Source organism: Malania oleifera, chromosome 3 (genome assembly GCF_029873635.1).
Source record: "Malania oleifera isolate guangnan ecotype guangnan chromosome 3, ASM2987363v1, whole genome shotgun sequence".
Taxonomy (NCBI): domain Eukaryota; kingdom Viridiplantae; phylum Streptophyta; class Magnoliopsida; order Santalales; family Ximeniaceae; genus Malania; species Malania oleifera.
Window position 1 is genome coordinate 103,060,010 of NC_080419.1, and position 17,828 is coordinate 103,077,837.

A 17,828-nucleotide genomic window follows, 5' to 3' on the forward strand; every position below is an offset into this window, starting at 1 on the left:
TGTAAATGAACTTGTTATATTAACTCTCATCAAAAGTACAAGGATAACGATAGAATTGCAAAAATTATAAAGATTGTAGAAAGAGAAAAAAAAAGTTGTGAAAAGATTTAGACTAGGAAAGGTGAGAAAAGCCAGAGAAAGAAGAGACTAAGGGAAGAAGAAAGTGAAATAAAAAGAGATAGATAAGAGGGATAAAAGGCACTAGAGCTTGTTTAGTATTAGAGTATCGCATGATGTTTGCTGAGTTGAGTTCGAATCCCTTACAATAACCATTACATGTATTTATACCCTTTTGGAGTCAAACCTACGTTTATTCTATGGTTACAAACATAGTTTTAAAATAATAAATCCTAGTAATAAAGGTAGTTTATAAAACATTTAAAACCTACTCATTAATTGGGACCATTTCATAACATTAAATGTCCAAATTATTATAATTAAAATGTTTACCCAATGCTTATCTATCTTATCGGTTAATGATGGTTGAGCTTTGCCTAATGAGTTAGGCAATACGCTTTCTCTAACTCAATAAATACCATATCATACGCTTTCTCTAAGTCAATAAATATTATATACAAGTCTCTCTTCTTTTTCCTAAACTTTTCTATTAATCTTTATAAAATAAATATATAGCTTATTTAGTAGATCTCTCATGCATAAAAACTAAATTAATTTTTTGAAACTTACTTTCTAACCTTAATTTTTTTTCAATTACATTTTCTTATAGTTTCATTATATGACTCATAAGTTTAATTCCATGGTAATTATTGCAATTTTAAATATGTTCTTTTATTTTTGTATATAGGTATTTAAATATTTTTCCTTCATTCGTTTAACATTTTCTTATTTTTTATAATTGTGTTAAATAAATTAGTTAACCATATAATTTTGTTATCACTTAGCCATTTCCAAATTTCAATTAGAATATTATCTAGTCCAATAGTTTTTCTATTTTTTATCTTTTTTTAGTGCAAAATTAACTTCGTTAACTCTAATCAATTTTTTATTTTTATCCTTTTCCTCATCTGTCATTTCTAAGTTTAAGACTTCTACTTGATTTTCATTAAATAGCTTAATGAAGTAATTTTGTCATCTTTCTTATATGTTATCTTCCTTAACCAAGACATTATCATTCTCATTTTTTATATATTTTACATTACCTAAGTCCATACTCTTTCTTTCTCTAACTCTAGTGACTTTAAATATGCCTTTTTCCCCCTTCTTTTGTATCTAATCTAGCATACAAATTATTAAATGACCTAATTTTAGCTTCACTAATAGCCTTTTTTACTTCTTTGCTTGCACCTTTATACTTTTCAATGTTTTCTATATTTCTATATTTTTGTCATGTCTTATACTAAATTCTTTGTCTACAACGTTTTACATATCTTGATTCCACCGTCAACTTTCTTTATACTGAGAATCTTCCTCTTGATTCACATAAAAAAAAAAATTTGCTATCTTTTTAATAAAACTAGTTATCTTACTCCAAAGAGTGTTTATGCTTGCACTATTCTCTATAGTCCAATTATATCCTTGATCATTTTGTCTTTAATTTTTGTTATATTTTCTCCTTTAAGGTTCCCCCACCTAGTTCTCTTGCACTAATATATTTTATCCTTTCTCTTTCATATCTTAATATATACATTTAACACTAAAACTCTATGTTGTATAGTTAAACTTTCACCTGGGATAGTTTTGCAATCCTTATACAATAAACAATCTACCCTCGTAGTTAGGAAACAATCTATTTGACTTTTATTTTGTCCACTTTTGAAGGATATTAAGTGTTCTCTCTTCTTAAAACGAGTATTTATTATAATAAAATGATATAACATGATGAAATCTAATATCATCTCTTTAGATTCATTTTTGTCTCCATATCTATATCCTCCATATATTATCTCATAACTTTTATTATCTCTTCCAACATGTTCATTCAAAAATGCTGCTATGAATATATTTTTAGTCCATGATATCCCTCGTATAATACTGTCTATATCTTTCCAAAATTGTCTCTTAAGGTTTTCTACTAAGCCTACTTGAGAAGCATAAGTACTAATGACATTTATTATCTCTTGGCCTTAAGACCAACTCAATTTTTACAATTTTGTCCCTTTTGATATCCGCAAATGCCATCTTTTAAATTTTTGCCTACAATAATTTCTATCTCATTCATATGTTTGCACCAAAGTTTGAATCCAAATTTTTCAATTTTTCTATCTCCCTCACCCACTTAGTTTCTTTAGGACAAATTAGATTAATTTTTCTTCTAATCATTGTGTCCATAACTTTCATGCTTTATGCATAAGTATCTTAATATTTTAAATTAATAATCTCTTGAACTAACATCTTTATCCACCCACATCTAAAATGATGCGAGAACCCTCATATATTTAATATTATACCACAACGTGTCGCTTCAAGACGACGACCTAATTTATCCTCACTCACTTTTCACTACACACTAGTGATATAAATGCAACGCATTGCTCATATAGAATGTCCCAACAAATTATCTATAAGAATTTATATTATATGATCCAACAAGTTTTGCGCTAACTGTCAGCTGCCTAATGCCACCCTCCTCTACTCAAGCTTGAAATTGACTATATAAAAAGATTAAGACATCGAGTGCATCAAAGGTGTTGTGTATATATATATATATATACAACTTCTATGAATTTTTAAGTAGTTTACTAAAGTCATACATTAGCCGGTGGAATACCCTTACATGCAAGATATTACTCCTTTTTTCTTAATTTTTCCAACCCCATCAACAGTGATTCCACAACAACATACCTAAAATTATAGCACTTTTATATATTCATCCAAACCCAAGGTTCTTTGGTCAAATCCTTGAACAATACTCTTTTACGTTTCTCAAAATCATGTTGGAGTGCTCACTGGAGAACCAAAAGGGAGGAGAAAAGGCCCCCCAAGTCCCAACAAAGGCCAATAAAGAGACCAAAAGGCCAAGCAAGTATTGTACACTAGAAGTACATATGGCTGCTGCCTATGACAGCAGAAAGATTGCTCTTACCTATTGCATGAGAAAAAAAATATAGTGAGGTTTTTACATACCTGTGATTGGAAAATATACAGAGGAAATAATATAACAAATACACAAAAATCATTCCAATCTAATGTAAAACAAAAGCAAGACTATAAAAGAAATTTTTACAACAAAAATCCGGCCGATGTTATCTGGCATGTTGTGCATCGAATAGTCTTCCCTCCAACTCTGCTCCAGAAACGATAAACCACATTAAAGACTATCACATGCAGAACTATGAAAACTCAATCAGAACTATCTTACCTTAAATTGAATATTCTGCTTGCAGCATTCCGATGATCCCTGATTCATTATTGCACTCAGGTTTAATGTGATACTCCCCATCAGTGACAAAATCCTTGGAAGATATTTTGACCAAGTATATCCGCTCTAATGGGTTAAATACATACATATGTATTTGAAAACTGCACAAATTGCTTACTGAGTGGGTTGTTAAAACAGTTCAGTCATTTAACATTGCCACTCCTAAGGGGAGTCCGTATCGAGTGCTCAGACTGCTTTGTGGGAGTGCTTATCTTTAGCTTTTCATTTTCTGCTTCCTTTTGTGCTTTCTTCTTTTCAAACTCAAGTTGCCTGCAATTTTCTTCATGGGCTCTCACGAACATTCTAACAAAGTTGAGGAGGGTAGAAACAACTGCAAAGCATAGCACTATAAAAGTTAAATAGAAAATAAAAGTACTCAAAATATTTTTTACATATAAAGACACTGCAAGTACTCCTCTTAGTAAACCAGAAGTGAGATTTAAGTAAACTCCTCCATGTAGGAGACCAGGTTTTAAACCCCAGACCCACAAGTTCAGAAGGGAGCTTATCAAACGAAAGAGCATACTCTTACCACATTTTATAGGTTTTTAGCTCATATTTTATGGATTTGATCAAACCTAACCTTGTGTTTTGGAGTGGCAAAATACTAATTCAAGCACAAGTAACCCAGACTTCATTGGACTTGTAAAAATTAAGTGCTTACTCAGTGGAGGAACTCAACTAGATGAAAAATATGAATGATTTAGCTTCTTTATCTTTATCAGCAATACTTGAGCAAGACCCAGTCCAAGCTCTGCTCTTGCAGGCCCCCAATTTATCTTATTCTACAATCCCCAACCAAATGCTTCTTATTCTGAGAACATCTTGAAAAAATATATATATATATATCAAGAAAGGGTCGAAAAAGGCACCCGTCTTTCCAGTATATATACTGTTTCTCTGTAGTTACCCCCTTCATGACCATTCTTATCTTTGTGACCAATGGGTGTTAGAATAATGAGGAAGAAAAATTCTCTGTTCCACTACCACTACCCTCTTCTGAAATCTAGAAAACAATAACTAAAACTATAGATTGAAACAAAAAATAAATAAAAATCAGCAATTACTTCATTCACGCCAGGCTCCAATAACATCTTAGAGAGTAACTAACCCCCCAGAGAGGGGGGGGGTGAATGTTATCTCAAAATGGAAGAGGTAGAAATACCTTGCTCAAATGGGCAGCGTGCAGGGTCTTCTCCAAAATAAAGAGCCAGTGCATCAGCATTTCTACCCTGAAAATATTCAAACTCAGCAAATTATATGCCTATCAATATCTCATCTGGCAATCACATTATACGCATGTTTGAACGCAACTACTTGGAGCAAAAGTTGAAACATACCACCCCAGAATAAAGTGAAGCTAAAGACCTCACTCCAGCTTCAGCAAACCCAAGAAACGTCTTTAAAGTCTGAATTCTCAAAAAATTGAAGAAGTAACAATTAGAATCGGAACATGTAAATACAGAGGGAAAGAAACCAATAAACTAAGCAGCATAGCATCAATCCTTTTATTTTTCCATAAAGTTATTCAACAGTATCAGTTGGAAAATTCAAGGGTCCATATAAAGCCATCATTTCTTTTAAGAGTGATGTTGGATCAAGCAGAATCAGACTGTCAAAGGATGAAAATTACAGCATTTTCGCAAATTTTTTATGGCAGCTTCAGTGTGAATGAAGTTTTCCTTCATAAATGGATCATTCAGATGGTTTATGGAGGTTCTAGTGCCCAAAAGTATAGAGACCATGTTAAATTTTCTTGAGATAGGCTACTGAGACTTTTGGCCACTAATTTCACATGTTGAGGAGTCACGATAGAACTTTTGATTATTTGCTTCAGAAAGAATACAGACTTATGGCCATTAATTGCACATGTTTAGGCATGACTCGAAAATCTTTGATCATGTCAATCACCCACAGTTCTTTCTTGTAGACCCATTAGATTCATTACCCAGTGAATTGAACTCAAGTTTAGTAGCACAGAAATTTATTTTGGCATCGAAAAAGGGTTCAGTGATGTCTCAAAATTCAACTGTGAGATAGGGATAACAATTTTTTATGTTCTTTCACCCCAGCACTTTATGTGCGACCTCGACATAGTCTACTTCCACTTCTTTATGTTTACCAGCCCATTTGCAATTCCCACATTTTATTTATTTATTTTTGTTAAATGAGCCTCTCCACAACTCGCACATATAATTTGCCACAAACCTGGTCAGTTGAGCATTGGGCCTGTTCACTTAAGAAGCACTGCAACCTATCAGGGAACTTAGTCTGCAGTTCCTTTACTACTCATGAGCTGCTCTACCTCCAAAACTAGTGTCAAACTATCTATGTCCACTCCAACACCATCATCACTCTGAGCCCAACCTCCAGCGAAAACCTAGCGGCCTCTGTCGTAAGTGCTGCAGTCCCCATCAAAGGTGGATCCGCCAGTGCTTTAGGAACAGGCTGCTCCACCTGCATAGCACCCCCACATCATGCACAAACCTTATTCTTATCATAGCTCCAACTGGCTCCACGGTTGAGCATTTGCACTGTAACCCTCCACCATCAACACCATTACCAGAAAAAATCATCCTAACTAACGAATGAAATTATAAAGCCTCACCCCATTTCCTTTAGACCCACCAGTTACAAATGCCAAAAACTGTTTTCCATTCTAGCCCAACCCTAACTCCAAGAACTTCCCCATCTTCATTCCTCATCTGATGGTAGAGCCCGACCCCCCATCACTTCGAACGAATCACCATCCAGTAAATCACCCACTCAAAACTGTCATTTCAAAATCGCTTCCCGACCAACCCAAAAACTGACAACAATTCATCAGATAACCACTTTGCTGCCACTGAGCCCACCCAACAGTAACAAATAAGATTATGCTAAAGTACAATAAATAAATAAATAATTCACCTTCCCCCACTTTATCCAGTCTTATATTGAAGGTTTTCCCTTCAATTTGAGCTGATCGCCTTTCTTCTCCTGTCATGGCACGCAACAGCCATGGCAACAATGTTCGCATAGTAAGACAGCTATGTGAAAGAGAGAGAGAACCAAAAAAAAAAAAATGAAAGTAATGCACAATTTTAAAATTCTATTCTTCATTTTCTTGCCACTTACCATCTCAATATCTCCAAATTTCTCAGTTGTCATATTTATCATAAACTAAAATAGAAGACTGTCGTGCAATTTAGACAAGGAATTTAGGGAATCTCTTCTAAAAATTCCACCATATATAAATTTAATTTTAATAAAGTGCAAAAAAAATTCATTCACTTCTATGAATAATCAGCTCATGTAATACCTTGCAAAAACTTTCAGACACAGGACCATCATTCTCAGAAGCAGTCAACTCCTGTACAACTTTCTCCAGCCCTTTGCTAATGGCTTGCATTTCCTCTGCCAAATATTTCAATTGTATCTGCATCATAATCAACTATACAATTCAATAAATGCAATATGCATTTTGACATAAAGGAAATTTATTGTTTCCGCACAAATATTTTAACAAACAAACAAATAAATACCTTTGTTGAAGCTTCCAAACTCACAAGGTCTTTTGAAAAATCTAGAAGCTCCGGCAGCTTTTCAGCAATCACCTACAGCTTATTAAGTAGAAGATGGTTAAAAAAAAAATTTAAGAGATATTTAGAAGTCTCAAATTTCTACAATGTAAAAGTATACAGTAGAACATATTAAAACTAAACCTACCTGGATAAAGTTCTCAATATGCATAGAATAAAAAAGATAAGTAGAGTTACACTTATCTAAGTTACATGCATTTGCATATTTGTAAGGTTATTTTGTACGTTCAATTAGCCAATATAAAGAGGCTTCAAAATTATATTCAACAATGCAAGTTGATTGATTTGGGGTTTAGGGGGCCCATGTTCACTCGGTCAAGTATGAGATCAGATCGTGCTTTAACTCAAGAGAGGATTGATAAGACTTTTGCAAAATCTGATGGAAGAGCCAAGTTCCCAGAAACCTCTCTCTTGCACTAGATCAGACTAACTATACTTTCCTCATTGATTTGGTTGCTTGCCCTCTCCCTACTCCATCCTTGAAGCCCTTTAGTGATGCTGCTTGGTTTTTCCCATGAAGAGATCAAGGACTTCTATCTTGGATGAATGGGCTAAACAGAAGGATGATCTTCCTATAAAAGCTTCATTCGCTCAATTCGGAACATTTGATTAGGAAGCATCATATTTTTGGAAATATCTTTCATATGCTTGCTGGAATTGGATGTATACAGTGGATACCCAACAACTAGTTGAATCCTCATCTGGTTAACCCAGAACGGTATCTGATTGCTCAGTATAATGCAACCCTCCAGCAAGAGGAAGTGTAGCAGTTCCAAAATTGAGAGCTATGTGGATTGGTCATGCAAGTCGCAATACAAAGTATCTTGGATCACTTTTTGCCTGAAAAACTCATGTTGCTGCGTGTTTGTACTTTGTAGGTGACAACTTGGTCTCTTGGAAGAGTGAAAAGCAATTCACAGTAATGCAGTCAAGAGCAGAATCTGAATATAGAGTCATGGCTCTACTACCTAAGAATGGGTTTGGTTAAAGAATATGTTAGAAGAACTAGGGAATATTCACAGTACATGAAGTCTGCGTGCTAAATATCTTTCCTAAGCTTACCAGAATTGGACGCATAGAGTATACCCATCTACCAGTTGAATCCTCATCTGGTAAACCCCGAACGGTATCTGATTGCTCAGTACAATGCAACCCTCCAGCAAGAGGAAATGTTGTTCCAAAATTGAGAGCTATGTGGATTAGTCACGCGAATCACAATACAAAGTATCTTGGATCACTTTTCGTTTGAAAAACTCACGATAATATCTGTTTGTACTTTGTAGGTGGCAACTTGGTATCTTGGAAGAGTAAGAAGCAAATCACAGTAGAGCAGTCTAGTGCAGAATCTGAATATAGAGTCATGGCTCCTTCTACCTAGGAATTGGTTTGGTTAAAGAATACGTTAGAAGTACTAGGGAATATTCACAGCATATGAAGTCGGTGCGCAAAAACCAAGCGGCTGCTCATATCACTTCAAATTGAGTTTCTCACGTGGACACACACCAGAGTTGATCGTTACTTTATTCAAGAAAAGCTTTTGCATAAGAGAGGTTAATATGCTTTAAGGGTACTATCATCTTTTGTATGTGTTGGCCTAACAAGGCTTACGAATCTTTTTTTGAAGATAACAAATCAAAGAAACTTAACATGTTTGGTTAAGTGATGATGTTTCAGGTAAATCAAGTATCAAGCTCAAGTGACCCAAGTGACTAATATCAAAGTGCTTGACAAAAATTGAACTTAATGACACACGATCTTATGAAGTTAAAGATGAATCTTAAAGCCAAGCTCAAAGTGAAGAATGAAAGCTATACATGAAGACTTAGTGATTAGAAGAGTCATAGTTTTTAAGAAGTCTCATGTAAGTACTTCAAACATTTCAATATGAATGAATGAAGCTCTTAGGAATCTTTTATTGACATAGAGACAAATTTTTGAAAACCTCGGAAAATGTTTTTTTTAATTAAGTTATATTGAAGTTTTTCAAAAATTGAAGGATCAAAGTGTTGAAAATCAAAAAATTGTGGAATTTTGGTAGTTCAGGCGACTGACCAAAATAGATCAGTCAACTGACATTTTTATGTTGAATTAATTGAGCAAATAGAACAGGCTAAATCGACTGACCCTCTGAGATCAGGCGATTGACCCCATTCTGACTTTAAAATTTCACTGGTTTTTAAAAAATCAAGTGACTGACCCCAATAAGTCCAGTCGACTGAACTTTGTAACGGTCAAATTTAAACACCAAAGAAAAGTTTCCAAATTTAATTGCTTGGACCCTAAACTTTATGAAAACTTGGGAAACACTCCAAGTAACTTTGAGAATACGAAAATTAACCTTTTCCATCTACAAATACATGTTATATCAAAGGATTAAAGACACCAATACATATAATCAGCATTCAAGCATAATATTTTCTACTCTTCAAAAGCTTTTTTGCCTAAACTCTTACTGAAATTTCTACTAAGAATTTGTTGATTGAAGCCTACGGTTCTTTGCGTTTCTACTAAGTTTCTCCTTCTAAGAAAGAACCCCGGTAATAAATTCTTGAGCTTCATCTTTCTATATTGATTTTGATTGAAGTATACTGTGATATTCTCTTGTACTAATCTGCTCTTGCTGAGAATATCACTTGTACACAAGAATTGTTCTTGTTTCTCTAGTTGTTTTTTTACTGTTTAGGATTGTTAAATCATTAGACTACCGAGCGTGGGGTATCGCTTGGAGAGGAAGGCTCCATCCTACTTAAAAGAGTGTGTAAAAGGTTTGCTCCGACCAGTTAAGGGAGCGGTATAGTGAAATTCTTGGATGGTTTGCCTAAGGCGAGGACGTAGGCGGGTATAGCCGAGCCTCGTAAAAATCTCAGTGTCTTTCTCTTCCCTAAATCTCTTTAATTTTCTGCATATACAAATTGCATGAATGTTTACTTAATTGCTGGAAATTAAATAGTTATTGGGAATCGCAGAAACCTTGATTAAAGGAAGTACGTTGATTGCAGAAACCTTGATTAAAGAAAGTACGTCGATAAAGATCAAAGTTCATTAACATACTTAAACTCAAGTAACTTGTTTGATATCAAAATCTGAATTTTGATAGCTTAGCTGAAATTTCTATTTTATTGTGAAATCAAACTTACCTTGTTGATTGGATTGTCATATTGAAATGGTATTGAAGTTTTGACCTTTATCATCATTCATTAATAAATACAAAATCTTGGATTGAGTGTTGATCATTGCAAACCAATTATACTTGTGTGATTGAGTTGGGAAAGACTTAATAAAAAGATTTATAAAAAAATTTTAAAAAAACCCAATTCAACCCCCCTCCTGAGTGTACACCTTACTTCTCAGTATGCATATAAGTTGTATTATAAAAAGAGTGGGATACTCAGGACCCATTTGATATCATTGTCAAAAATTATGGCCATACTGAAAACTAAAAACAAAAATAGAAAGTAAAAAAACTGAAAATTAACATCATACTTGGTTATATTTCTAAAACTAAAACAAATTAAAAACTTGATCGAACAAATGTTCATTTTGGTCTTTGAATCAAATAAAAATTTTAAAAATATAATTAAAAAAATAAAAGCACAAAAGAATTAAAATTAAAAATATTACAATAGAAATAAAAGTTATCACTTTAATTATTTTACTTAATTATTATATTTCAAAATTCACTTTACAAGAACAATCTTATTGTACATGGCAATTGAAAAATAATAAAAATATTCTCTAAAATGGGCTTTTATTTTTTAAATTTTATAGATATTGTTGTTTTAATTTTATTTTAAATTCATAAGGTCATTTTATTTTAATATTAAATAAAAATTATGGATAAAATGAATGATTTAATCCACACAAGTGAATTCAATATTTTAAAAATATTCTAGCAACATGTTGCCAAAATAACTACAAACCATAAACTCTGGTGCTCAATTTTCTCGAAAACAGCTGAAAACCAACAACAAAAATAAAAAGGTGACAACATAAACAAATGTGTTTTCATAATTTATCTCTTTACTTTATAGAAACAAAAAGTAAAAAGCAAAAAACAAAAATGATACCAAACAAACCCCTAATTATTCAGTAGATTCTCCAGTTTCCCAAAGCATCCTTCACTTGTCTTTCTCTTCTATCTATCTATATTCTTCAACAGCATTGATTAAAAATAGAGTTGGGCCCAAATCCCTTCACCAGAGACGCTAACCCCCAAACGAACCACATATTGGTAATTGGTACAAACATTCCAAAATGTGGAACATTTTCATTCCGAAACGCTAAATCTAACAATCACAAGTTTTAATTTCAATATTTTCCACATTACATAACTTTTTATTAGTTAAAAGAGGGAATCATCCCGCTTTAATTCTATTTCTATCATTATTAGTCTATTTCTCAAAAGAATCTCTTCTACCTTTAGAAAGACCTTAACACCCTCTCCAAAATATACAAGTACCATTACACTTTTTTCCCCAATATATGCATCTATCCCTAACATCCCACATTTTAGAGCATATCCAGTGCTGTGATCTCGTTCCTGTTCCATGAACCGGGATGTTCCATGTTCTAGGTAACATTAGGATGACCAAAATATCAATAAACGCAGACCAAGCATCTTTCAGTCAAAACAGGTTGAAGCATTATAAGACCATCAAAAAATTTATTTTTCTTTTTGTTGTGTGAAAGCAAAATTAAAATTAGAAATCCCTACAGGTCGCAAGAACTGATAATTCCTACCTACATAGGTGAAAATTAGAACCCCTCATATTCTGGAAAGCTGACACTAATCGAGATTCTCCAGAATATTGTCATGAAAACAACTTCAGCTATTTCCAAAGAATTCAGAGTTCCTTGCTAGAATTCCCGACCACATAGCACGCCCTCTTGAGGAAACAAACACGGTGTGTGAGAATTGCTAGTCTAAAAATTAATTTCCTTGCCAAGTGACTTTCACTTTACAAGGACCTTCCATCTTGCTTCTCTTAGTAGTTGTGCTGTTCAACCCTTGATTTTTTTCCTCCATATACAAATTTTTATAATTTTTCTCAATGAGAGCTCATTCCACATTCTTACCTGCTTTTAATTTATTAAAATATATATATCTTTGCTATTACCTACAAAAAAAAGACACCTTCAAAAAACTTGGAGGATCCTACATCATGTCTATTAAATTGGGTATAGCAGAGTCAAAGATTTAAAATTTAGGAACTCTACTACCATGGTTAGTAGGAAGGGAAAGGCATGAGGGAGGGAGGGAAAGGAAAGAAAGGGGGAAGTGTGCTTTCCTTTCCCTCAATATTTGTTTGAAAATGAACAAAAAGGAAAAAAATAATAATAATAATTATAACAAAGGTGTAATTTAATTCTATCAGAATAGAACATGCATGCTTTATCTTTCATGTAGCTATATGCTGAACAAGCTTAACAGGGCTCATTCACACAAGCATGCATGCATGCGTCCTTAACTGTGTCTGGACTCTAGATAGGGGATAAATTCACAGAAAAATTACAAGACATAGTTTAACTTTGCTGCAAGAAGTCAAATTTTCAAGTAACCAAAGAAGGGGGAAAAAAAAGGAAAAAAAAACAAGCATCAACTCCAGTAAATAATATTGTACCTTACACAGATAATGCATGAGAGTCATCTTGTTGTTTCGAGCTCGTGTATCAGTGAGTTTAAGGAGACTATCCAATCGAAATCCAATAGCAGAACCTAAAGGTGTAGAGCCAAGAAGGAACAAGACTAACCATCAGTAATCTTTGAAGAGAAATATTTAGCATAGATAAAGGCTAATGTCAATACACATACAAATAGATAGAGAGGAGAGAGAGGAGAGGAGGCTAATATCAAAGACAACACTAGTGCATAGTGGTAAATTAAAAGGAAGAAGAAAATTCAATCTTTATTAGTTAAAGGTTTTAGATTGGAAATTCTGAGCATGAGATCAGGTTGTCCGGGCGTCGAGCACATTATTATTTACATTGCCCAGCAAAGAACAGGTATAAGTCCTGATACCAGGTTGCTAGCAGATAACACACACGCGCGCACACAAAAAAAAAAAAAAAGGTTGCTTTGTTCACCACTCAATTGAATCCACCAAAGAGGCACAGAAGCAAGAAAACTCACCACTCTAAAGATACAGATAGTTCACCACTTTAGAGATTCAAATTTTAAAAGAATTTCACTGCTCAAAAAGGAAGATATAGAATTGAACACAAATAGGGCAAAGGCCAAAGTCTAAAATTTTCATTCAAAAACTTCTTTATCCTCATACATGGCTAAATATGGTTTTATATGCCTGGAATAGCCCTCCAAGCATAGGAAAATGCTACTTTGCATTTCTAGGTAGAAGTATATGACTTTGGCTGAAAAGGACTTAAATACCCGCTATATCATGTTTTAAAACATAGGGAATACAAACAAACTCATCAAAAACTTAAAATAGCACTCTACACTTCAATTCGGATGACCATAACTTCTTGTAGGAAACTCCAATTAATGCAGAATTTAATATACTAGAAAGTTCATTTTTTAAACTTGCAATCAGGTGACGGGCATATTTTCCAGCTCAAGAACCATCACAAAATGGGGCTCAAAATGGCCAAAAACTTGCTGGTCCACAACTTAAAGAACTGAATTTATCTGCATTACGAAATCATTTCAGCAGCTGAAATTCACTATAACTCAGGAAACTCATGTGTCAAGTCCAGCATCCAAATGTAACTCACTAACTTGAAAGGGACAATGCAGGCTCCAATTGAAGCTTTAGTTGCCAATGGCAAATATTAACAAAGCACACATAATCAAGAATTCAGGGAAAATGATTATGTAAACTCACCCAAACTTGACAACAAATGACAGTATGAGTTACAGTTGAGCAATAGCATAATTAGAAAAGATAGATAAGCAAATTTCATCTTAAGCAGCTGAAAAGCCCAACCCAAGGCATCTGTTATTTTTGGCATTCAAAGGATTGAATAAAACAATATTACAAACTTCCCAAGGAAAAAAGGCCATAGAACTTTCCCACGGAAATGAAATCGTTCCATTTTTTTCTCCACTGAATTTAAAGGTATGTCTCCACAGGCAACATGGAGGAAGTTTTTAGAACACTGTAGGATGGGAAAGAAATTGGTTATTCATCAGTAGCAGCCAAATCTACAACCCAGGGAATAGTGGGAGAAATACTAGGCAACAAAGCAAGAGTTGCAAACCCAAAAGAAGCTTGCTGGGATGCCTGGTACTACAAGAACTTTATACACTCTTCCTCTGAAATAGTACTGCTCCCCACTTGTTGAACTAGGAAGAATGGAATCTATGGTGGCCATATTAGCAATGCCTGGGGGTTTAATGTGCAGATCCCAAAAGTGCTCAATCATATGACCTCCTCATCCACATGAGTCCACTTGTCTTGGGGGCCTCTCCACGTCCATCCCTTCCTGCGCTATCGCTTGAACTACCCTGGAAACTTCTCGACTACTTGGTTGAAAATCCAGAATCATTTTGTGTAACAAAAGCAGTCTTTTCGGAGCTAGAGGTTGAAACACAAGAACTAGGTGCTAAGGAATGGGAGCTAAGGGAAGCAAGGATGATGCAAGAATATACATCAGCAAAGGATGGCAACTCTACACTACCAAAAATGTACAAGACTACTTGACTTTCAAACTCACTAGGATGCTCCCTCTGCTTTTACATCTCACGAACATTGGTTGTTACAAGTTGCATAATGTTGAGTTCCTCATGGATGCACTTCATCTCTGCACAATAATCTGTGATACTCACATCTCCCTGTAGTAACTGAATGTGTCTATAAGAGTAATAAACGGAATATAACAATTTGGCATTCTCCAAAATCTCCTTGCATATGTTTAGATGCATGCACATCCATGCAATCTAGGGTTACATCAAGTTCCACAGTAGGGCAACAATTAATGAATCTTCCAGAACACTTACTTCTTTCCATTTGTCACCATTGGGCCAGATTGAAACGAGTGCACAATTTTGCCTAAGCTTGTCAAATAGATAATGACAACCTTAGACGACAGGACAAATTCTTTCCCTCCAACTTTTTAGTTGTAATCTATGGCAATGAAGAAGGAAACATACTTTCAGATTCATGAGCTCCATCCCAACACACAACTGAGGCCCCAAACAAACAAGATAAAAGCCCAAATGAACTCAGCTACCATTGACAATGACAGTACACACAAACAACTAAAAAGGTGGGATCTTTGGACAAAACACCACCAAAAGCTTGATAATATGGTCTATAGAGGGATTCAAACAATAAAGGAGAAGTTCAGGCCTAAAACATGGATGTATGAAGCCTCACGCACCAGTGCTTGAATAGGTACTGCCAGCCTTACACCACATGAGTGCACGTGAGAGAGGCTCCATCAGTGGGATTTCAAGGCTTGACAATAGGCAGTGCCTGTGGGTGGCTAATGGCTATGGTGTTGGTTTAGCAAGATCTAAACAGGGTCTTGATGTTCCTGAATAAGCAGTATTGTCTAGGAACTTTCTGGTAACTGTTGTGCCTTCCAGAAGCTGCTGGGTTGTTTTCAGGCCTGCAGTGGTGCTAGCAGCTCTCTTATGGTCGTAAACATGCAGAGAATTTAGGGTTTCATGGCCTGGTTCTGGCAGTGGCTGTCGCACTTACGGTTTAGGTCTTTGATTACCATGCTAAAATGTTGCATAAATTGGAAGACTTAACAATGGAGAACTTTTAAGCCTATTTGGTATCGTTTTGTCTTCAGTTTTCTGTTTTTGTTTTCGTACAATAAAGAAACATATTATGAAAATGTGTTTGTTTGCGCTGTCAGTTTTATGTTTCTGTTTAACAGTTTTTAGTTGTTTGTGAAAAAACTGAAAACTAGATTTCATGGTTTTCAATTGTTTTGGCAACCTGTTGCCAAATTATTTTAATATCCATAGTAAACTTTAATATTATCCATATTTTTTAACTAAAATTAAAACAAAATAAACATATGAATTTACAATATAATTAAAATTAAAAAAAAATGCCCATGAAATTTTCGAAAAATTAAAAAATAATGTCATTTACAAAATATTTTTATTATACTTCAATTGTCACATACAATAAAATTGTTCTTGTTAAGTTAATTTCGAACTATAATAATTCAGTAAAATAATTATAATAATTTTTATTTTTTCTAGTATTTTTAAATTATATTAATTATTAATTTTATTATTTTAATCATATTTTGTAATTGTTACTTGGTTCAAGGACAAAAAAAAAAACATCTGTTTAATCAAGTTTTTAATTTTTTTTTTTTTGTCCTAGAAATATTAACCAAACATATTGCTGGTTCTCCATTTTTAGTTTTTGTTTCTAGTTCTTAATTTCGCTTCTGGTATTTGTTTTCATAATTTTTGATAATGATACCAAACAAATCCTTAAATGTTGATTTGGTAGCTAGGACTGTTCTTTTAGTGTGAGATATTTCTAGTTATTTTAGAAGTTCAGTCAATATGGGTTTATTTTGTGTATCAATGTTTTAAAAGGCATTCCTAGGGCGCGCTTTATGCGTTTTGGGCATAAAACGCCTTGAGGCATAACGTAAAATGCGACTCCTAAAATGCATTCACCTTTGGGGCTAAGGCGCGCGCCTCAAGCCAAAAGGCGTGATTTTTACACCTCATATGGGAATATGTACATCTTGAGGGATCAGACATAATAATGTCTAAAATATTCAAAACAATAAATAAATAAGAAGATTTTTTAGGGCTTGACGAGCGCCAACTCCCCCCATCGACAACTGAAGCTCTTGCGCAAGCGTCTTCTCTCTTCCAGCCTTTTGTCTGTCTTCGACAACTCCCTCCAGCCTTTCGTCTCTCTCCTACAACCCTTCTGACCTCTCGTCTCTGTCCAGCAACCTCCTACAGCCTATTGACTTACGCAGAGGTCTTCTCTCTTCAGCCTTTCATTTGTCTTTGACAACTCCCTCCAGCCTTTTGTCTCTTCCCAATGAAGCTTCCATTGATGAATGATCCTCTCTCATGACCTTCAATAAAGTTTTAGAGGATCAATTGACTCCAAATCTTCCTACTCTAGCAACTTTATCTTCTTGGGTGATCTCTCTCCATGTCAAGGACCTGACAGATCAGAGAGATGTGGGACTGGGATCTGCTCTGGAGTTTATATATAATATATATGTTAGCGACACATGGCTCTTTTCAACAAAGTAAAGCGCACATATGCTGAGATCCGGACTTGAAGTACTAACTTTGGACCCATTTTTAAGTTATTAAGAGTTTAAAACTATAAAATAAATTTTATTAAAATAAAATTTATATAAATTTTAATATTTATAATTTATTTATATATTTTTAATAAAAAATTAAATTCCCAAAAGGCCTACACCTCAACACCTTGAGGCTTATGCCTTGCCTTATCGGGGATAAAACGCCCCACCTTACGCCTTCACCTTTTAAAACACTGTTGCGTATTCATGTGCTTTGGGATTGTTTTGTAACTCCTTTTGTCATCGGGGTTTCTATGTAAATGTGTTAGTAGTAGTGCGTATAAATGTGGAACATAAGTTATCGTGACAGTTATTGTTTGACTCAGATTGCAAGTGCAGCTTTGGGGTTGTTTTGTAATTCCCTTGTTTTATTGGGGTTTCTATGTATATGTGTTAGTAGTAGTGTGTATAAATGTGAGACATAAGTTATTGTGACAGTTTTGTTTGACTCAGATTGCAAGTGCAGTTTCCCTCTCTCTCTCTCTCGCTCTGGCAAGTTCCTGCTGCTGCTTCTTCTTCCTTCTTCCTTTTTCCTTCTTTCTCCTCCTTCCAACACTGTTCTGTCCTGTTCTGTCTTTCCCTACACTGTAGTTCTCTTT

At 34.4% G+C, this 17,828-nt stretch overlaps 1 protein-coding gene across 1 annotated transcript in view; it reads right to left on the reverse strand.

Annotated features, from left to right (window-relative positions):
• Positions 1 to 3,006: 3,006 nt before the first annotated feature.
• LOC131152294 (formin-like protein 18) overlaps positions 3,007 to 17,828 on the reverse strand; it is a 41,762-nt gene continuing 26,940 nt past the window's right edge. The window contains exons 12-18 of the mRNA XM_058104110.1: positions 12,582 to 12,676; positions 6,904 to 6,975; positions 6,681 to 6,797; positions 4,720 to 4,788; positions 4,545 to 4,611; positions 3,320 to 3,710; positions 3,007 to 3,244 (exon numbers count right to left, since the gene is read on the reverse strand). Of these exons, the coding sequence (XP_057960093.1) occupies positions 3,523 to 3,710; positions 4,545 to 4,611; positions 4,720 to 4,788; positions 6,681 to 6,797; positions 6,904 to 6,975; positions 12,582 to 12,676 (608 nt within the window). The 3' untranslated portion in view covers positions 3,007 to 3,244; positions 3,320 to 3,522. The remainder of the gene's footprint in view (positions 3,245 to 3,319; positions 3,711 to 4,544; positions 4,612 to 4,719; positions 4,789 to 6,680; positions 6,798 to 6,903; positions 6,976 to 12,581; positions 12,677 to 17,828) is intronic.